At 35.4% G+C, this 19,315-nt stretch overlaps 1 protein-coding gene across 1 annotated transcript in view; it reads right to left on the bottom strand.

Annotated features, from left to right (window-relative positions):
• The window catches only part of LOC150098133 (NBAS subunit of NRZ tethering complex-like), a 1,063,858-nt gene that overhangs the window by 743,629 nt on the left and 300,914 nt on the right, over positions 1-19,315 (bottom strand). Inside the window, exon 20 of the mRNA XM_090406267.1 lies at positions 13,611-13,852. Within this exon, the coding sequence (XP_090262393.1) occupies positions 13,611-13,852 (242 nt within the window). The remainder of the gene's footprint in view (positions 1-13,610; positions 13,853-19,315) is intronic.

Below are 19,315 nucleotides of genomic sequence, written 5' to 3'. Positions count from 1 at the left end.
AGTTTTATTTAGTGCTTGAATTTGATAATCAGAGATAAATGCCACTGCTGTTTTTTTTTTCCTTTTTTATATCCACACCGTGCAAGAAGTCTCAAAACTTCCAATATAGGTGCAATGTGTGAGCAAGTGGATGATGTCTCATGATAGACATGGAATTATATTAATTTCAGAAAAATGGTATATAGAAGGAGGGTATTTCAAAGAAAACAGAGGTAAACAGAATGAAACATGAGGATAAGAAGCTACTGATGAGTTTGAAGCTGTGTATGTGGATGATGACTAGATTAGACAAAAGTGAAATGGTGGTGGCCAGTTTGGAGAAGTAGCACATAAAAGAACATGTTGAGAAACAGCATTTATGAAGAATGTGGAGGGAGCCAATGAGAGAGGTATAATATATCAAGCAGACTGTCATTTTCTGAATACAATCAAGTGAATGCTTGAGTGGTTACAGAGTGGCAATGGTTACAGTAGCTCGAATCATTTGTATATTATAAGGTTTTGTAGAAAGAGGAATGGAGTGTACTGCCATCAGACTATGGATCAAATTTGAGGTTAGTGAGAGAAGGTGATTGATATATAAGAGAAACAGTGTGGAGGAAAACAAACACCTCTGGAGCACTACAGCATTGATAAAGCAATCTGATGAGACAAAAGCATCAATCGTGACATATAATGAACAAACAGAGTGAGATGGCAATGCAATCCAATCAAATAGCGCAGAAGGAATCCATAACAGAGCAGCTTGGTAAGAATGCCTCAATGCCAGACTTGATCAAATGCCTTGGAAATATCAGCAATAACTATATGAGTGTCTCCAAAACATCTTTGTGGCTTGTGTCCAAAGGTTTGCAAAGAGTTCTGCCATGTGGAGTGGAATCCATATTGATCATTAATTTATAAATCTCCAAGATAGTAGAGACATTAGCCATTGATGACATTCTCTAACACTTTTGAGAAAACAATAGTTTTTTTCCCCCAAAGGAAAACAGTTTGAATGTGTACTTTTTAGGTTAACTTCTATCCAACCTGTCCTTTTTTTTGGGGGGGTGACAAGTTGAATAGAAGCATGCTTCTATGTTGTGGTAGATGTTATGAGTGTAATAACTTATACAGGAGATACAAAATGGGAGTTAATTCTGAAAAACAAGTTTTTAGTGCAAATGAAGGAACACCATCTTGACCAAGGAATTTTTATCTAGACTAATAAAGAATTTTGTGATATCATTCTGGCAAAAGCTCAAGGGAGACATGATGTGAGCAGTTTGTAACAGAGAAAGAACATTTGTCTGACATATCAATACAAGAGTTGTAGGAAAAGATTTATAGCAAGAAGTCTATCTTATCTTTAGGTGATGTTACACAATGGTGCTATCAAGGTGTGGTGTGTACATGAGAGAGAGAGAGAGAGAGAGAGAGAGATGGAAACAAGGAAGGACTGAAGCTGACCCTTAGTAAGGTACTAGAATGCTCTCACACAGCAAACATGGATGAAAGGTATTGGATCCATTGATGGTGGTGTCAAAGAAAGTATATTAATAGCAGAGGAGAAGTTGGAGAGAAAAGTATAGAAAAAAGAGGAAGAATGAAAAGGACCAGAACCATCAGTGGAAGGTCAATCCCCACTCTCCACAACACAAACAGGTGTCTACACTGCAAGCAGATGTCCTACATAGAGGGGAGTAAACAGAAAAAGTTGATGATGTAGATAAGAATGTGGCCGATGGATAGACCCAAACAGTTGTATATATATACAAGAACCAAATCAAGCAGAGAAAGCAGAAAACCAACAGCATGCCACATGGTTCTGCACTCAGGCCTTGGGTTTTTAATTAACAGCAGAAGCACATGTATAATTTAAATAATCTGAACAAAGTATATTTGCCAGTTCAGATTGGGATGAAGAGATTACAAGCTGAATATTATGCAGATGGAACTGAACTGCAAGAAAATGATGATGCTAGGTATTTGCAAATGAAAAACAGAGTTGAAGCTGAGAGTACAGACTGAAAAACTGGACAAAACAGCTAGAAAGACCACTTGGTTGTTAAAAAAAGACACTGAAAATTATGGATAAGGATGTTATACTTCTTTACAAATGTTTTAATTGCACCATATTTGAAGAGATATGCATAGGTTACTTAGGAATAAGTGGCGGAAATTGAATCCAGAGAGAAAATAAGCCAATTAAAACAACAAATTTCATTAATGTCACCAAAAAAAGGATTTGCACTATTTTGAAAATTTTCAAATTATATCAGAAGGGTGAGGGGAGTAATTAAGATTCTTAGAACTGTACATGCAATGAAGTTCAAAATTATTCTTATCCTAAGATCCCATGGAATCAAAGACTCATCTAGGAGGTCCCTTTGTCATGCACAGAGATCATTGTGCCTTGCCTTAAGCAAATTCAACTTCTTTTGCAGACACCACACTTTCAGGAAAGGCATTATAATCATTCACAACTCTGCATGCAAAAAACCTACTTCTCACACCCTCCTCATACGCTTCTAAGGATGATCATGTTCTCCCCAAATCTCCCACAATTTTATGAAAAACCTCTTCAACACATCCTATAACAATCCCTTACCAACTTGTGCATCTCTATCATATCACCCGTCTTCTTCCTATCCATTAGACTCTGTAAATTGCATCTTCTCAACCTTTCTTCATATTCAACATTCCAGAGATCAGAAACTACCTTAGTCAATCGCCTCTAGATGCTTTCCACCATTTCTTCATCCTTTTGAAAACCAAGTGACTAAATCTGTGTATAGTAGTCCATATGTAGCCTAATCAAGTCCTTATACAATTTTGGCCTCCACCTCCAACAATATATCCTCACCAAGCATAAATTCTACATCCCATCTTTGTGTCCCAAATTTTAAAATCTTACATTTTGCAATATTGAACTGTCATCCCCACTCCTGTGCCCATTCAATCTGTTCTTGTAAGGCCAGAACCCTCTATTCCTCATAGTTGTTCCCAACTCTTTGCATCATCTGCAAACAACTGAATATCTCCATTCAAATCTTCACCAATATCATTATCATACAGGTTAAACAGCAATGGGCCTAAAACAGATCCCTAAGGCACACCACTAGTGACTTTCCTCTTCTGGGATATTGTATACAAACATAACAGCTCATTCCTGGATCTATAACACGTTTCAATGATACCACTTATTAGATGTGACTTCTCCAGACTTAACTTGGACTTGAAGAAGGTTCCCCTAGAATTTTCTTCAAATCTAACAGTTTTCCCTTGATCATAAGTCATACCCTTTTTGTCTACACATGCATTAACATCCTCTTGGAGAATCAACCTTTCTCATGCAGAGTTCTCCTGACCCAAGTCTCATTCCTTGATCTATAATAAGTTTCAATGATACCACATTTATTGGATGTGACCTCTCCAGACTTAACTTGGACTTGAAGAAGGTTCATCTTAGAACATTCTTCAAATCTAACAGTTTTCCTTTGATCATAAGTAATATCCTTTTTGTCTACACATGCATTAACATCCTTTTGGAGAATTAACCTTTCTCATGCAGTGTTCTCCTGTCCCAAGTGAGTCTCCCTGTTTGTCTTGCACACTTGTTCTCTCATTCTCTATACTCGTGCTACCCACTTCTTCATTCATAACCACCACTTCAATCTCTCCTTCCTTGCTCTCCTGCTCTTTCACATTGCTTCTTACTTGATGAGATTCATTCTCTGCACTCATTTCTCTACCTTCCAGCAACAGTCTCTCCAAACGACTCACACCAAAACCACTCAAATGCAGTCTCTATTACTCTTATATAGTTCAATTTGTCCTTCAAACTCTTCCTCATTTCATCACTATTATACCTGGACAACACACTAATATCTTTCATCCTTCTCAACAACCTCCTGATATCCAATCTTACATGTTCCTTGCTCCCGGTCATTTGTCCTTATTACCACTACCAACTCTTTTGCTCACTTATTCCTCATATCCAATGCCTTAATCAAGCACTCATGGGTCTTTTGTTACCTCTTTCATACTGACATCATTATTTGAATCATTATTCAAATTTAATTTACAACTGTTGATGTTTTTCCATATTCAGGGTGTATCATATGTTGTCTGTGACATATGGCCAGCCTTGGCCAAGTGGTGAACATACTCACTAGCATGTTCACAGAACTCTAAGTGGTAGTACTTTTATAAAAATCCAGTGAGAGTCAAAAGTTAGCACATTTGCAATACACCAACCTGATTTTGGTTTATGTTTTTGAAGCATAATTCTACTTTTCCTAATTTTGCATTATAAATGATCCAAATTAAATTAACAATGAAACTAGTTGACATATTTTAACACAGAAATTAAATACAAAATTCCCTTAAATTCCATTCAACCAGCATGAAATTATTAATATATAATTAATGATAATAACAATGGTAATGATAATATATAAAAATATTGCACAAATTTCCAATAAAAATAATCTGAATAAAAGCAAAATTGATGGACAAGGAAATCTTTCATTTTAATCCTAATTTCTAAATTTTATTAAATTCCATCCCTTCAAGAGCCAAATTAGTGCAATACATAATTTTTCTTTTGTGCTCCTAGAAACAGTCCAAAAGAAACAAATCCTCAGTTTAATCAGCAGTTTTTTGTAAGGATCTTAATAGAATTCCAGATTAAAAGGAGTGTAGGTGGATGGATGGACAAAGCAATCTAATACATCCTTTTTTTGCATTTAGAAGAAATTTACCTTAAAAAAAAAATAATAATAAATAAACTTAAAGAATCATGCAAGCTTACTGAATAAGACCATTTCCATACTTTTGTTCATATATAGAAAGGGAAAGCTTATTTCTTGAAATAGTTACTTGTTAAACATTTAAGTGACTAAAGTAATTATAGTACAGTAGACTCTCGACTATTCGGAGCCCTGATTTTATCATGGAGAATTATAATAATACAGTAAATCTCCATGATAAAATGAGGAATACGTACTGTAATTAAATTCCATCCCTTCAAGAGCCAAATTAGTGCAATACATAATTTTTCTTTTGTGCTCCTAGAAACAGTCCACAAGAAACAAATCCTCAGTTTAATCAGCAGTTTTTTGTAAGGATCTTAATAGAATTCCAGATTAAAAGGAGTGTAGGTGGATGGATGGACAAAGCAATCTAATACATCCTTTTTTTGCATTTAGAAGAAATTTACCTTAAAAAAAAAATAATAATAAATAAACTTAAAGAATCATGCAAGCTTACTGAATAAGACCATTTCCATACTTTTGTTCATATATAGAAAGGGAAAGCTTATTTCTTGAAATAGTTACTTGTTAAACATTTAAGTGACTAAAGTAATTATAGTACAGTAGACTCTTGACTATTCGGAGCCCTGATTTTATCATGGAGAATTATAATAATGCAGTAAATCTCCATGATAAAATGAGGAATACGTACTGTAATTTACTTTGCCAAGGCATTGCAAGCAGGTGTCTGCTACAATCCTCCTACGTGCCATGTGCATAATACAAGTTGAGACATGCAACGTGCGGAATACGTTTGCCACTGTTCCTGGTTACGTTAGTAAATTGTTAGTACAGAGATTCGAAACATATCACTTGTAAAGTCTTGGAAAATTCTTTTGGACTATGAAGATGGACATTTCAACCTTGAACCCATGTGTGAAACCGAAGTGGAAGAAAGCGATAAACTTGTTTTCGTTGCTCAAAAATGTACTAGTCTCCGTACTATCCGGAACCCGGATTTTATCACAGAGAATTATAATAATACAGTAATTCTCCGTGATAAAATGAGGAATACGTATTGTAATTTAGTAATAATATTTTTGGTTTATAGATCAAGTATTGATCAATTTTATTAACTTAACCAACCAGTTTTGCCAAACTTTAACTGTTGGAATCTTCAGGGCACTTACATATAAGCTGAAACAATCTCATAATTATGGGTAACTATAAAACTGACAAGAATAATTGTCAAAAACTGACTAGAATAATTACAAATAAAATAGTATCGAACATGCGTGAAACACGTATCATGTGTACAAGATTAGCCAGCTGTTGCTAAGGAACTTTCTGTAGTTTGTATTAAAGTTCATTTCTTTTGTTTTAAAGATTTGATTAGGGTTTTCCATATCTCTGGGAGTTAGGCCTTGATTTCTGTTAAGGTTGACAGTAGAACGGGCAACTGTGGCTGCTTCTTAGAAAATTCTTGAATGGTATTCTTCCTCTAAGTAAGGGGAAGAACTTTTGTCTCACTCGATGACATGGTTAGTTGTAGAGAAATGTCCTGTCTGTTGTTTTTGACAGAGCCAATGTGCTCTTTTTGCCTGATTTCAAGGCTTCTCGAAGTCTGTTCTGATGTAACTTCTTTGAAAATTCTATAAATATGCTGGAGTTTATAATATTCCACACAAGCATGGAATATTATAAACTCCAGCATATTTATAGAATTTTCAAAGAAGCAGCCACAGTCGCCCGTTCTACTGTCAACCTTAACAGAAATCAAGGTATAACTCCCTGAGATATGGAAAACCCTAATCAAATCTTTAAAAACAAAAGAAATGAACTTTAATACAAACTACAGAAAGTTCCTTAGCAACAGCTGGCTAATCTTGTACACACGATACGTGTTTCACGCACGTTCGATACTATTTTATTTGTAATTGTTCTAGTCAGTTTTTTTACAGTTATTCTTCTCAGTTTTATAGTTACACATAATTGTGAGATTGTTTCAGCCTATATGTAAGTGCCCTGAAGATGCCAACAGTTAAAGTTTGGCAAAACTAGTTGGTTAAGTTAATAAAATTGATCAACACTTGATCTATAAACCAAAAATATTGTTACTAATTCTCAGGATCAAGAAAATAAACCTTCAGTACTGTAATTTACTTTGCTAAGGCGTTGCAAGCGGGCGTCTGCTACAATCCTCCTACGTGCCGTGTGCATAACACAAGTTGAGACATGCACAAGTGCAGAGTTCCCCGCTTTGTCAGTTGTGTATCAGATGTCCACAAGTGCGGAATACGTTTGCCACTGTTCCTGGTTACATTAGTAAATTGTTAGTAAAGAGATTCGAAACATATCACTGGTAAAGTCTTGGAAAATTCTTTTGGACCATGAAGGTTGACATTTCAACCTTGAACCGGTGTGTGAAACCGAAATGGAAGATGAAAACGATAAACTTGTTTCGTTGCTCAAAAATGTACCGAACTGTGACGATGTCAATGCGGAGGACATTACAGAATGGATGTCAAACAATGAGGTTGATGAAATAACTGACAATGATATTGTGGAAATGGTGACACAGGGGGAAGAAGAAGAGAAGGCATCCTTAGATGAGAGGAAAAATCTCATCCCACATTTGGAACAGTTCAAGATGATTGAGGCAGCGCTGCAGTACATTAGTAAGCAGGAGGAAATGATGCCAGTTGATATCATCTGCTTGCGTAAGTGGAGGGACATTGCGTCGTGGAAGAGGGCTAAAAGCGTGAAGCAGTCATCTCTCAAGGACTTTTTCAAAAACTAAAAACTGTAAATTTTGACTCTTCCAGCTTTTGTGTTATCTGGCCTGCCCTTCCGCAACATTAGGCCGGATAGTCGAGAGTCTACTGTACAGATATTTCACTAGACAGTATCATGAACTATCTTCAGTGTAGTATATCGCAGTAGGAAACTCAAAAATCAAACAGCAATGAAAGTATGGAATATTTTCTCATATGCAATCACACAAGACAGCCAAATAAAAAATTAAACTATTTGGATCAAATTGGTGTGTGTGTGCATGCGTGTTAAGAAGTATAGTTCTTAACAATAATTTCCGAGAGTTCTCGTATAAAAAATCTATCATCAATGTCGAGATATCAGGGTGATGCAGAAATACTTTAGCACTTTAAAAAAAAAAAAAAAGACATTCATATTATATCACGCACCTCATTTGATCCTAACTAGCTTTATTTTTTCTGGCTATCGCATGAGTAACTGAATACAAGAAAATATTCCATTCTCATTTATCAAAATATCTGTACTATAAGTGACCTTAGTCAATTATATTTTTAACTGCGGTGTGGTGAAATTTTATAAAAAAAAAAAAAAATTTCTGACATCAATTTTACAGAGATCATAAATCATATGGAAAGAACAAAATTGTACATCACTATATTCTAACAGACAAATACTGATTGTAAACTTGTAAAAGTAACTGACTAAAAGAATGACATAGAATTGTTCAAGTTATAAAATATTGTGAGGGTTAAAATTGTACATTAAGTTGATTTAATATAGTTCTGATGTAAAATTGTAAGAGCAACAGAATGTTAAAAGTATTTCTGCTTCAAGTTAAGAGGATTAGACAAGATTATATTCCACGACTTGATCCCAGAAAAGGACTACAGCAGGACAACCGCCGAAAGCCGTTCAGTGAAGGCTAGTGTATAGAACGGAGGAAAACAGTCAGCAGGACTGGCACAAATCTTCAAAGCTAGTAGGACTCTATATGATTCTGTGAATTTGTGAGTAGATTCTATTGTATTAATGCTGAGGTAATGGTCAAGAATTGTATTTCCACTGAAAGTAGCTTTGTTAATTGAGAGATAATTGAGATAATAAAGAGATAATTGAGGCTGAAAGTTAACTAGTATATATTAGGAAGAATATTAGCCAACGATGTAAATTGTAACAGCCAGTAATTGCCTAGATTTGCAATATAAGATTATTTACGTAATTATTTTAGAAACTGATTATTTAAGTAATTATTTTAGAAAGTGATCCATTCTATAAGTGTTATAATTAATCTTCTCATGCTATAAAATTAATTCAAGATGGCACAGTCGAAAAATAATATAAATTTTCCTGAGTTACTTAGCGTGGGAGAAAACTGTAACTGTGAATTGCCTATTTCAGAGGCCTTTTCACTAACAGTGCTAACACTTGTAGAAAGCGTAAAGGATTGCAAGTGGGGACTAAGTTAATTGGATTAGATTAGAATAAGGTAAAGAGTACTTAACAGAGAGTTTGAAGTTAAAGTAGACATAGGAAGGATAACAACAGAAGAGTAGAAAATTAATACAAAAGTGCAGCTGACCCAACATAAGTGAAATAATTAACAACTAACATAATCAACAACCTACATTATTTTACAATCTCTTCACCAACAAAGAAGTCTTATTTCTATGAACAAACACAACAAGAAATTCACATTATGAAGGAAAAGAAATCACTTGCTTACAAATTTTGCAGGATTTATGAGGAAAAAAATGATAAATCAAAAATTAGAGTAATTTATAGTTTCATAATTATCATTGTTTTTGATTTATAGTTTCATCAAAGATTGTGGAACAACACTTATGAGAGTTTAGAAGAAAATTAAGAGAACAAAAGATGAAATCAATGGTAGAACTAAATTAAAAATGAAAGTATCAGAAAAAACTTGGCTTTATTAATATTCAGGAAAGTGTGTGTGTGAATGGAGTTAATCTAAGACAGCAGTCACTTTTTTTTTTAATCTGATCCACACATGAAAGGTCACAACACTTATAGCACATCAGTGCCATGTATGGGCAAAAGAAATAAAAGAAAAGAGAAATCTTTCATATTTTGCCTTCCCCCGAAAGGTTGTAACATTTGGGGAAGGCAGGGGGGGGGGGAGATCGTTCCAAAGAACAGAAGTAGATGCAATGAAAGAGGCAGTGAAGTTGGTTCAGTGAGTTTCAAGATGGACTCTTATTAAAGTTAATGTTGGTCGTGTGAGTTTTTCCATGGCTTAAGTGAGTTGGTTAGCAGTAGCTCTTGTTCTAATGATTTTGGAGGAGAGTAGAGGAATAACAGTGGCCAATTCAGTAGAGCACTGTCCATGAAAGTATCTGTAGAAGAGACACAAGATAGAAACTGAATGTCTGTGATAGAATGATTAAAGTGGGTATATGATGAGAGATTATTAATTGGCCAGATAGAATCAAGCAATTAGAGGATTTTAGTGTACCACCCAAAACATGGGAGCAATATTCCATGGATGAGAGGATTTGCAATTTGTATATAGGTAGCAGCTGTGATAGTGTGAAGTAGAGTCCTGTGTAAAGAAGTACACCATTTTTTTGGAAGCTGCAGAAGCTATGGTTGAAATGTGGTTGTGCTAGGAAAGATCAGAGGTGCAGGTCAGTTCAAGAAGAGAAATCTGATCCTGTTTGGATATATCAGTGTTACTGGAGGTAAGGGAGAATGATGCAAGCTCTTTCTTGAAAGAGATCAGACAAGACTGAGTTTTGGCAGCATTGAAGTCTACAAAGTTGTCCTTTCCCCATTGGGATATAGCTAGGAGATCAGAGTTAAGGCCACTGGATGTGGTGGATCTTGAGGATTCGAATACTTAAGCAGTACAAGGTTTGTCAAATGAGAAGGAGGAATGGAGTGTAGTGTCATTGGCAAAGCTTATGGATAGGACTGTGAGTCTGTATATATATATATGTGTGTGTGTGTGTGTGTGTGTGTGTGTGTGTGTGTGTGTGTGTGTGTGTGTGTGTGTCATTTATATACAAGAGGAAGAGAATAGGTGAAAGAACAGAATCCTGGGTTCACCTGCATTGGTGAGCAAATCTGAGGAGAGGAAACCATCCATCATGACAGAAAGTGAGCGACAAGTGAGAAAACTGGTGATCCAGTTACAGAGTGTGGAAGGCAAACCATAGAATGGCAGTTTGTTGAGTAGGCCCCCGTACCAAACACGATCAAATGCCTTAGAAATGTCGAGGAAAACCATGTGATTTCTCCAAATTTTTCCATGGCTTAAGTCCAGAGGTGGGTGGTGAAAGCAAGAAAATCAGCTGTAGATTGTGTGTGTGCGCGCGCGCGTGCGTGCGCTGCTAGTCACAGATTAGTCAATAAGTCTCTAGTTGGTTCAAGAGTTGGTCATTGATAGTCTCCTCCATATTATAGAGAGAACAGAAGTGACAGCAATTAGATGGTAGATCATTGGTTGACTTTTATCACCTTTCTTTGGGATGGGCTGGATGTGGACCTGTTTCCAAGTTATAGGATAGATGCTAGCTGAACAGGATAGACCGAAGAGGCAATACAGGATAGGTGTTAATTCTGGAGTAACAATTTTTTTAACACAATCGGTGAGATACCATCAGGACTAGATACTTTGTTTGTGTTCAGGTTATTAAGGCTTCTTCGGATTTATTTTTTGGTGGAAGACTATGGGTGACATGGAGATAGACATTCTTGGTGGAATGGAGGGAACTCTTCCCAGGTCATCAATACAAGAATTGGAAGAGAATAGTGATGCCAGAAAGTCACCTTGTCTTTAGGACTGGTAACTACAGTTCCATCTAGATGCGAGTAGTGGAAACCTGGGTGGGCAAAAGTTGCACCCAGTGGTCCTAAACCAGAAGGAACAGCTGCCATTTGGATAAGAGGTGATTGCAGCATTTGGCCCTTTCAAAGTCTGATTTTGGACTTGGTGATGATTCTTTTATAACTTTTCCAAGCTGCAGTATAGGCAGGGTGAGCAGTTGGACTTTCAGTCTTGAGCCATTTGTGGTATGCAGGAGTTTTTTCTTTTACTGTGTTGGCACCTTTATTGAGAACAAAGGTTTGGATGGTGGCTAAGAATTTGGAGTGGAATAAAGGAAAACCTTCATTCCTGTGAGAATGATTTCTGTTATTCAGTCTGAGCAGATGTTTGGATCAGAAGAACTGAAGCAGTAGTCAGACCAGAGGAAGGAGAAATAGAAATCATGGGACAACAGAAGTTGTCCCATTTGGCACCTAACAGATTAAGGAGGAAAGTGGATTCATTAGTTGGTGCACTTAGAATTGCATAAGAAGAAAGATACATAAGCTTAGATGCTAATCAATCAAATCAGAGAACTGATTCATTAGCAAATACCAAACTACTTTGGAAGAAAAGTTGATCGAACATACACCAGAACTTCATGAGGAAATTAATAATCAACAGATGGAAATACACCTACATGTACAACTTCATATTCTATTTACACAGCTTAGCAAAGAATCTCCTATTTCACATCCCTTCCAATTTGAACTTAAATAACAACCAGTCTATCAAATTCATTTACTATACTAATAAGTCTCTCAATGCCACCAAACATTTTGAACTTTTTGATTTTCTTTCTTTAAATGTTTTTCCCTGTTCAACTTTAACAATAGTGAAGTTACCTTCCTTAGACTTTAATGTTCAGAACTCCAACCAGATTTCATTTCCCAAATGCATTCAATCCAGAACAAAGAGATGCTGAAAAACATTATTACTCACCAATCATTTTACACAAATCTTCCAGGTCTACCAGAATACCAGATAACTAACCACCAAACACTAAACTTTTCTTCACTAGTGACCACCCTTCAAACTATACAGTGAATGTTGTTTGTCCTCAAAGCAATCAAGGCCACAATGAAGTAATGATTTCTTTTCCCATGAAGCAACATCCATACAGCTATTCTCATCCACATGCTATGTGGTACCACAGATATACTAAAGGAGAACGAGCTTTTCTCTTTCTATAGATATTATTGTTTTTGGTCTTCTTATCCAGGTTTTGAAGTGAACATATCACTGAAGCAATTCTTACTAGTGCAGAAACATTTGCTCACTGTTCTCACTCTTTAAATTCGTATCCCTTATTTAAGCTTCATTCTCCAGGAAGTGTCTCCTATAAACATGAAAATAATACTACTAATAATAATGAATAATACACACATATAAAGTGTATAAGAATACCATTTTTGGATACATACTTCTTTCGTTCTGCAGATACTCACTCTTTCTCCATACACAATTTTCATATTAGAATAAACAAATCAGTATAGCAATGTGTGAAAGGAAATAGAAGGCTCTATTTATATCACTAAATTAAGAGTTTAGTTCAGAATCCAAAATGTCACTTAAGAAAATCTTTGACACTTGAAAATTAAAAAGTAGTGGTCAAAACTTTGCTGCTCACTAAGAGTAAAATGCAACTTTATTCCTCGTCAAAATTTTGCAATGTTTTGCAAAATTATGCAAAGAGAAAGAAAACTTCCCTAAAATTATTCCTCTCCCTTCTACGTGTTAGGCCTACCGGCCTGTTACAGAACTATCTTAAGCCCTTATAAGTTATACCCGTCACTAGCCCTATGCTTCCCAGTAAATTCTATGGCTGTAGCTGCATGTGTTCATGGGGCCAGTTTGCCTGCTTGCAGGAGGAAAAACCACAGATAAACTGGAGAGAAAAATCCTGCTGTCCATATCCAAGACCAGCTAACTTGGCTATGTCTGAGAAAGATTCTTAAGCTCCTCACGTCGGTGACGGGAATCAAACCCAGGACACTCCTTTACCAGGCACATGGTTGCGAAGCACATAAAAAAAAGCAGTGGAACACATAAAAAATAAGAGTGAATAAACCAGCTACATCATAACACTTGACATGCATAACAGACATCATCTTATCAAACTAAACAGTGTTTGATGGTGAATTTCATATAAACTGTATCCAATTGCAACTGCAAAAACAATATGAAAATTTGGTAGAAACTATGTAGGAAGAATACTTTCTGCATACCAACATTTCAATATTGAAATAATATATTAAATATTATATTACCCAGCCTCTGGAAGTAAGGATCGATATTCAGATGGATATGTGGTTTCAGGAAAGTTTGACAAAATAACCAGCCTCTGAGGGAGTGTTTCATGTCCATGATAAGTAAACATAGCTGCAACAGCTCTCCAGTTATTAGACTGAGCAAATGCTAAAGCTGCTTCTAAACCAGACTGGGAACGGAACTTCTGAAAAAACATGTGGTCATAGTGTTCAGCTGCTGTGTATGGCCCCCCTAACACAGTCTGAAAAGAAAATTTTAAAAAAAATTACTAAACAAATTATAAAGAAACAAATTTCAAATGCAACACTTATATATTAACAAATCTAATACAATCACCTCTCATAAGCAACCACGCGCACACACAGAAAATCAAAAGTTTCCTATGAACTGGGTTGAGCAATAAGAGAAATATATGGATACCGGACACTGAGGTTTGCAGAATCCAGAAAACACTGAAGTAAGAGCATACTAACTATTAATTATCCAACACTGATTGTTAACATAAACATTCTGATATTTTATGGTAATAATTCTTACATATTGAAGGTTGCTTGACCAAAGAATCACAATTATGATACTCTGGCTAAAAAAATTGTTCTACAGCACCATATACATAAAGGAAAGAGGACTACATAAAATTCCTGAAATATCTCTAATCAAGATTTTTCACATACAAGGCTGGACAAAGACTATCAAACCAATGATGATAAAAAGAATAAAAATATGAAAAACATATTGTATATGTTGTCTCTTTTATATATCTAGTTAAATTATAGCTACCCTGTACATTGTAGAAATCTGTTTCATGCTTTTTTTTTGTAACATGTGCTCTGAAACAAAACTAACAATGACAATTCATCCAGTTAAGTATTCCTCTGAACATGAGGATTATTTCTCATTATAATAAGATAAATGATGGCTTGTACTTCTTATCCATGTTATTTCAACTGTACTGTACACTTCAAATCTATGTGTTGGTCAACTGCTACACATATCGTGGCTGCATGGAGGATAGTCTTGGGTAAAAATGACCAGTTTATGTATTATTTGTAGACTGCAAAAATACCCACTTGTGGGAAGAGAAGGAGCACATGTTGTGTCTGGAGTCCTCATTTCTTTCAAGTGAATCAAGAATAATCAAGAACACTCTAATACATTTCCTTTTTCAGTATTGTGAGAAATTATAAAAAACCTAGAAAGCCTTATTGAAACTCTTTCTGGTTGGTCGTTAAACGAGAGCACTCTCTCCTTAAAGCAAGAGATAGGGCTGTATAGCAGGGAGGATACTGTTACAGTTATAAGGTTGTATATATATCTTTGATATCATTAAGTCCCTCCTCATGAAGCTATATGAATTTCCAATTTTACTTCTGCTGCTTCTGGAAGAATCTTTCATCCAGTATTTGGCTTTGTACAGCATTTATATGTTCTTTTCATGTTCTGTGAAAACATTGGACACATCCAACTTTATAATAATGAGCTATTTCCCAATTAATTTTTGAGTCATATTTTTGCTGTTTGACCTAATTGTCCATAGCACATGTGCAATGAATGCTGTATACATGTGATTTACTAACTTTTCCAAAATCATTCGCAACCACTCCCGAAATACTGATAGGATGTTAGATACATCAGTCTTTGCATCACCCTTATGCAACAGGATTATCATACATTCTTTCTGCTCCTGTGGAATTTTCTTGCACTGAGAAAAAGGCACAGCCAGTTCAAATGAACACTTTTAGCATCCATGCTACCTCATCTGACTATACAATCAAATCGTTATTCAGTTTATGAAACAGTACTAGCACCTTCTCCTTGTACACTTGAGTTTCTTCATCCAGTATAGAGGTGTCACCAGCCTTCATGCATATACACAAGGTTGAGTTGGTAGCTCTTAGCAAAATAATAAATTTAGTTTAATCCTTTATTCAAGTGTAAGCAAACAATAGCTTGTGCCTCAAGTATCTTCAGGACAGAGGCAACTCGTGGTAAAGATGGACCAAGCTCTCATCACTACTTGTCTTAGTGTCTCCAATAATGCAAAGCACATCTCCTTGTGGACATGTATAATGCTATGCATTACGGGAAGGGCCACTACCCAGACCGGTTTAATCTTTATTGAGGTCTTGTCAGTGGGAGCCAGACCCAGAGATGATGATACTAAAGTGGAAGCAATGGAGAAGTCATATTTACCTATTTTGTTTGCTTACACTTGGATAAGGGATTAAACTAAATTTATTATATTCTAACCAAGTGAAAAAAAAACTTCCAATATCTTAACAAAATAGACACTCATTTGGTGAAACAATCTCTTCTGCATCAGTTGTAAGCACATCATAGGCATTCAGTAGAGTTAATCTTTAACTCTTTCTTTTACTTAGATCATAATGATAGAGTTCTTTTGAGATGCCTTCAAGTAGCAGAGCCATTTTTTTCCCACACACAGACTTAGATTTACATAGAATTAAATCTTCTAGCCATCACCTTATAATTTTCATGACTGACATTATCCTCATGCATATGATATTCCTTCCACATGATTATTTTATTGAGAATCTCTTGCTTAATAAAATTGCACATCCAATTCAATCCTATTCATTCTTCTAATTCTTTGTATATTCAATATTGGTGGCACTGATGTATTTTTAAACACTTCCCATCTAGTAAGTGGAACCATGGCATCAAACTCATCATTTTCCTCAGTGGACACAATTTCCTGCCTTGAAGTTCAGTATATAACCTTATCTAAGTAGACTATCCATAATAGGTGCAAGTACTCGTTCTTTGCAGGAAAAACTGGAAAAAAAACAATTAAAAGGATGCAAAATAAAAATTATTACTGATATTTTTTATTTTACAGTGATGATGATGTTTTGGAATATAAACAAATTAAGTACAGTTTTACTGTACAAATATATAAAAAATAAGTAAATATATATGCTAATTTTAATAAAAATTTTATATAGCAAAAGTAAAACAAAGTTTTATATAGCAATATCTGAACAATAAATGTGGTGAAAAATGCAAATTTAATCAAATAACTAAGCTTATTTGAATACTAGATAAACTTGTAAAAAAATTACTGAATACTATAAATTTCTATTTAGAAACTTATAATATTCAGTAATTAAAATATTTCTTTATTTCACAATTAACTTATAAAATGAAGTGAAATGTTAAAACATTTCACCTAATTATTCCTGCATCCTGAAATATAGCAGTCACTTTGGCATTCTCTTGTAAGTGACCAACAGCACCAACATTTCAAAATTTGGCAGTTCATACAAAAGGAAAATTAAGGTATAAAATATTAGATTATATATTACATCTAAGCAAGACTATTAGAAAAAAAGACAATTTGAAATGTCTTACTTGCAACATACAAAAAGAAACAAATGTTTAGCTAATAACTTCACAAAAATATTACATTATTAATTTTCCTAACTTTCAATTTAATTCTTTTTTTAACTTTTAATCTGTGGGATATCTGAATTTCAATAAAAGATATACTACACCACAATCTTTGTTCCAATGAGGCCTCTCTTACACCAGAATTCAGCCATATATATATATATATATATATATATACAGGGTGTTCGGGATAAATTTGACATATTTATAATTAATTATATTTTTCCGTAAGTTACATGTATTAACACACACTTCTCTTCATTTAAAAGTTTGGACCCTTCTTCATTCACATACAAGATGTCAGAAAGGATGAATAGCTGGATCATGGAAGAGAATAACTTGTATCATGATGATTCGTGCCCACCATCAAAATAAGGATATTACGACTGCTGCCCAATGCTCCCTGAATACAGTAAAAACAATCAGGCATGAACTAGAGACTTGCAATGGTGACTACGAGGATGTAGCAAGAAGAAAGATCCCTAGCAGACGATCTGATTGCGTTCGTACAGCAGAATTCCTCGCAAATCTGCAGGAATAGGTGTTGAAGAACCCTGGCATTGGAATTCGGGCTTTGTTCGTGGAGTTGCTAACTGTAGTCAAGCCCTGGATAACAAGGGTAGCCAATGGTAGGCCGTATGTATGGCAGCAGGATTCGGCCCCTTGCCACACCTCTGGGAAAAGTCAAAAATGGTTGTCTGAAAATTTCTACGACTTCACCAGTCCAAATGTTTGGCCTCCAAACTCCCCAGACCTTAACCCCATGGATTATTTTGTATGGGGCGCAGTTGAAAAAGACACCAATCGCACTTCCAGTAATACAAAAGCCCAGTTAATGGATAAAATTAAAACAGTTTTTGCGGCCCTTCCCAAGGAGACTGTAGCATCAGCTTGTTCGAGGTTCCGAAGCAGAATTGTAGCTGTGATCGATGCTAATGGTGGTTATTTTGAGTAAATCTTGTTGATAGTATTGTAATTAACTCTGCCTGTAATGTTTTTTTGTCAATTCATTAAATTTAATAGATACAAAGAAGATTTTCTTTTTCCTTACGAAACTGTCAAATTTATCCCGAACACCCTGTATATACACCAAACATTCCTATCTAATGGTCACAGTTCCTACAGAATAAAACACATTCCTTCCCCAATCCATCACCTTTTCTCTTCAATTCAGGATTTTAGTAATGTTATGCTATTGCCATCTTCCTATGTCCAAAGCGCATCAGTTAATATAGCCAGAATTTTAAATAAATACAACCTCTGCACAGTTTTTAAGCCCCATTTGAAATTATGTTTGAATTTTTTTTTTTTTTTCTCCACTTGTTTAGACTATAATAAATTTAGGAATTGGGATTTAAATTTGGGATTTGGCCGACCAAATTGTATTCTTATTAGCTTAAACCAACATACAAAATGATGGTACAACATGACAAAATTTCAAGGCAGCTGGGGCGTTGCCCGGTTAGACAAGGCCCCCCTTTGTTTTCGCCAGGGAACTAGGACGAACGGTGAAAAGTCAGCTACTGGAACAAATCTCAAAGCACACCCAAACTCAACATCACCAGACTTAAAGATCGGTTCTATCAACATAAGAAGCCTAAATGGCAAAGAAATGGAGCTAGCTGAGGAATTAGATAAGTACCACATCGACATAATAGGGATGAATGAATACAAAATGATGGTACAACATGACAAAATTTCAAGGCAGCTGGGGCGTTGCCCGTTTAGACAAGGCCCCCCTTTGTTTTCGCCAGGGAACCAGGACGAACAGTGAAAAGTCAGCTACTGGAACAAATCTCAAAGCACACCCAAACTCAACATCACCAGAGTTAAAGATCGGTTCTATCAACATAAGAAGCCTAAATGGCAAAGAAATGGAGCTAGCTGAGGAATTAGATAAGTACCACATCGACATAATAGGGATGAATGAATAAAAAAAAAAAAAAAAACTGGTGAGATCTTTCTGAGCAATAAATACAAAATGTTATATTCAGGCAATAACAATCAAGGAAAAGAAGGAGTAGTCATAGTATTCAACACAAAATACGAGGTTAATCTTCTTGAATTGCAGGCAGTCTCAAGTAGAGTGATGTGGGCAAATATCAGAATGGAGAAATGGACAATGAGACTTATTTATGGCTATGATCCCACAGAAGGTTCTACTAAGGTAGAAGTGGAGGAATTTTTTGACGCTTTAGAAAAAGCAACTGACACAATGAAGAAGGAAAAGTTGGTCCTTGTTGGGGATCTAAATAGCAGAGTAGGAAATGATTGTGAGACATACAAAAATATT

This window comes from Typopeltis vanoorti, chromosome 16, assembly GCF_054136105.1.
Source record: "Typopeltis vanoorti isolate ZY-2024b chromosome 16, IOZ_Tvanoo_1.0, whole genome shotgun sequence".
Classification (NCBI taxonomy): domain Eukaryota; kingdom Metazoa; phylum Arthropoda; class Arachnida; order Uropygi; family Thelyphonidae; genus Typopeltis; species Typopeltis vanoorti.
The sequence above is the reverse complement of the archived record's forward strand: the minus strand, read 5'-3'. Positions and strand labels throughout refer to the sequence as shown.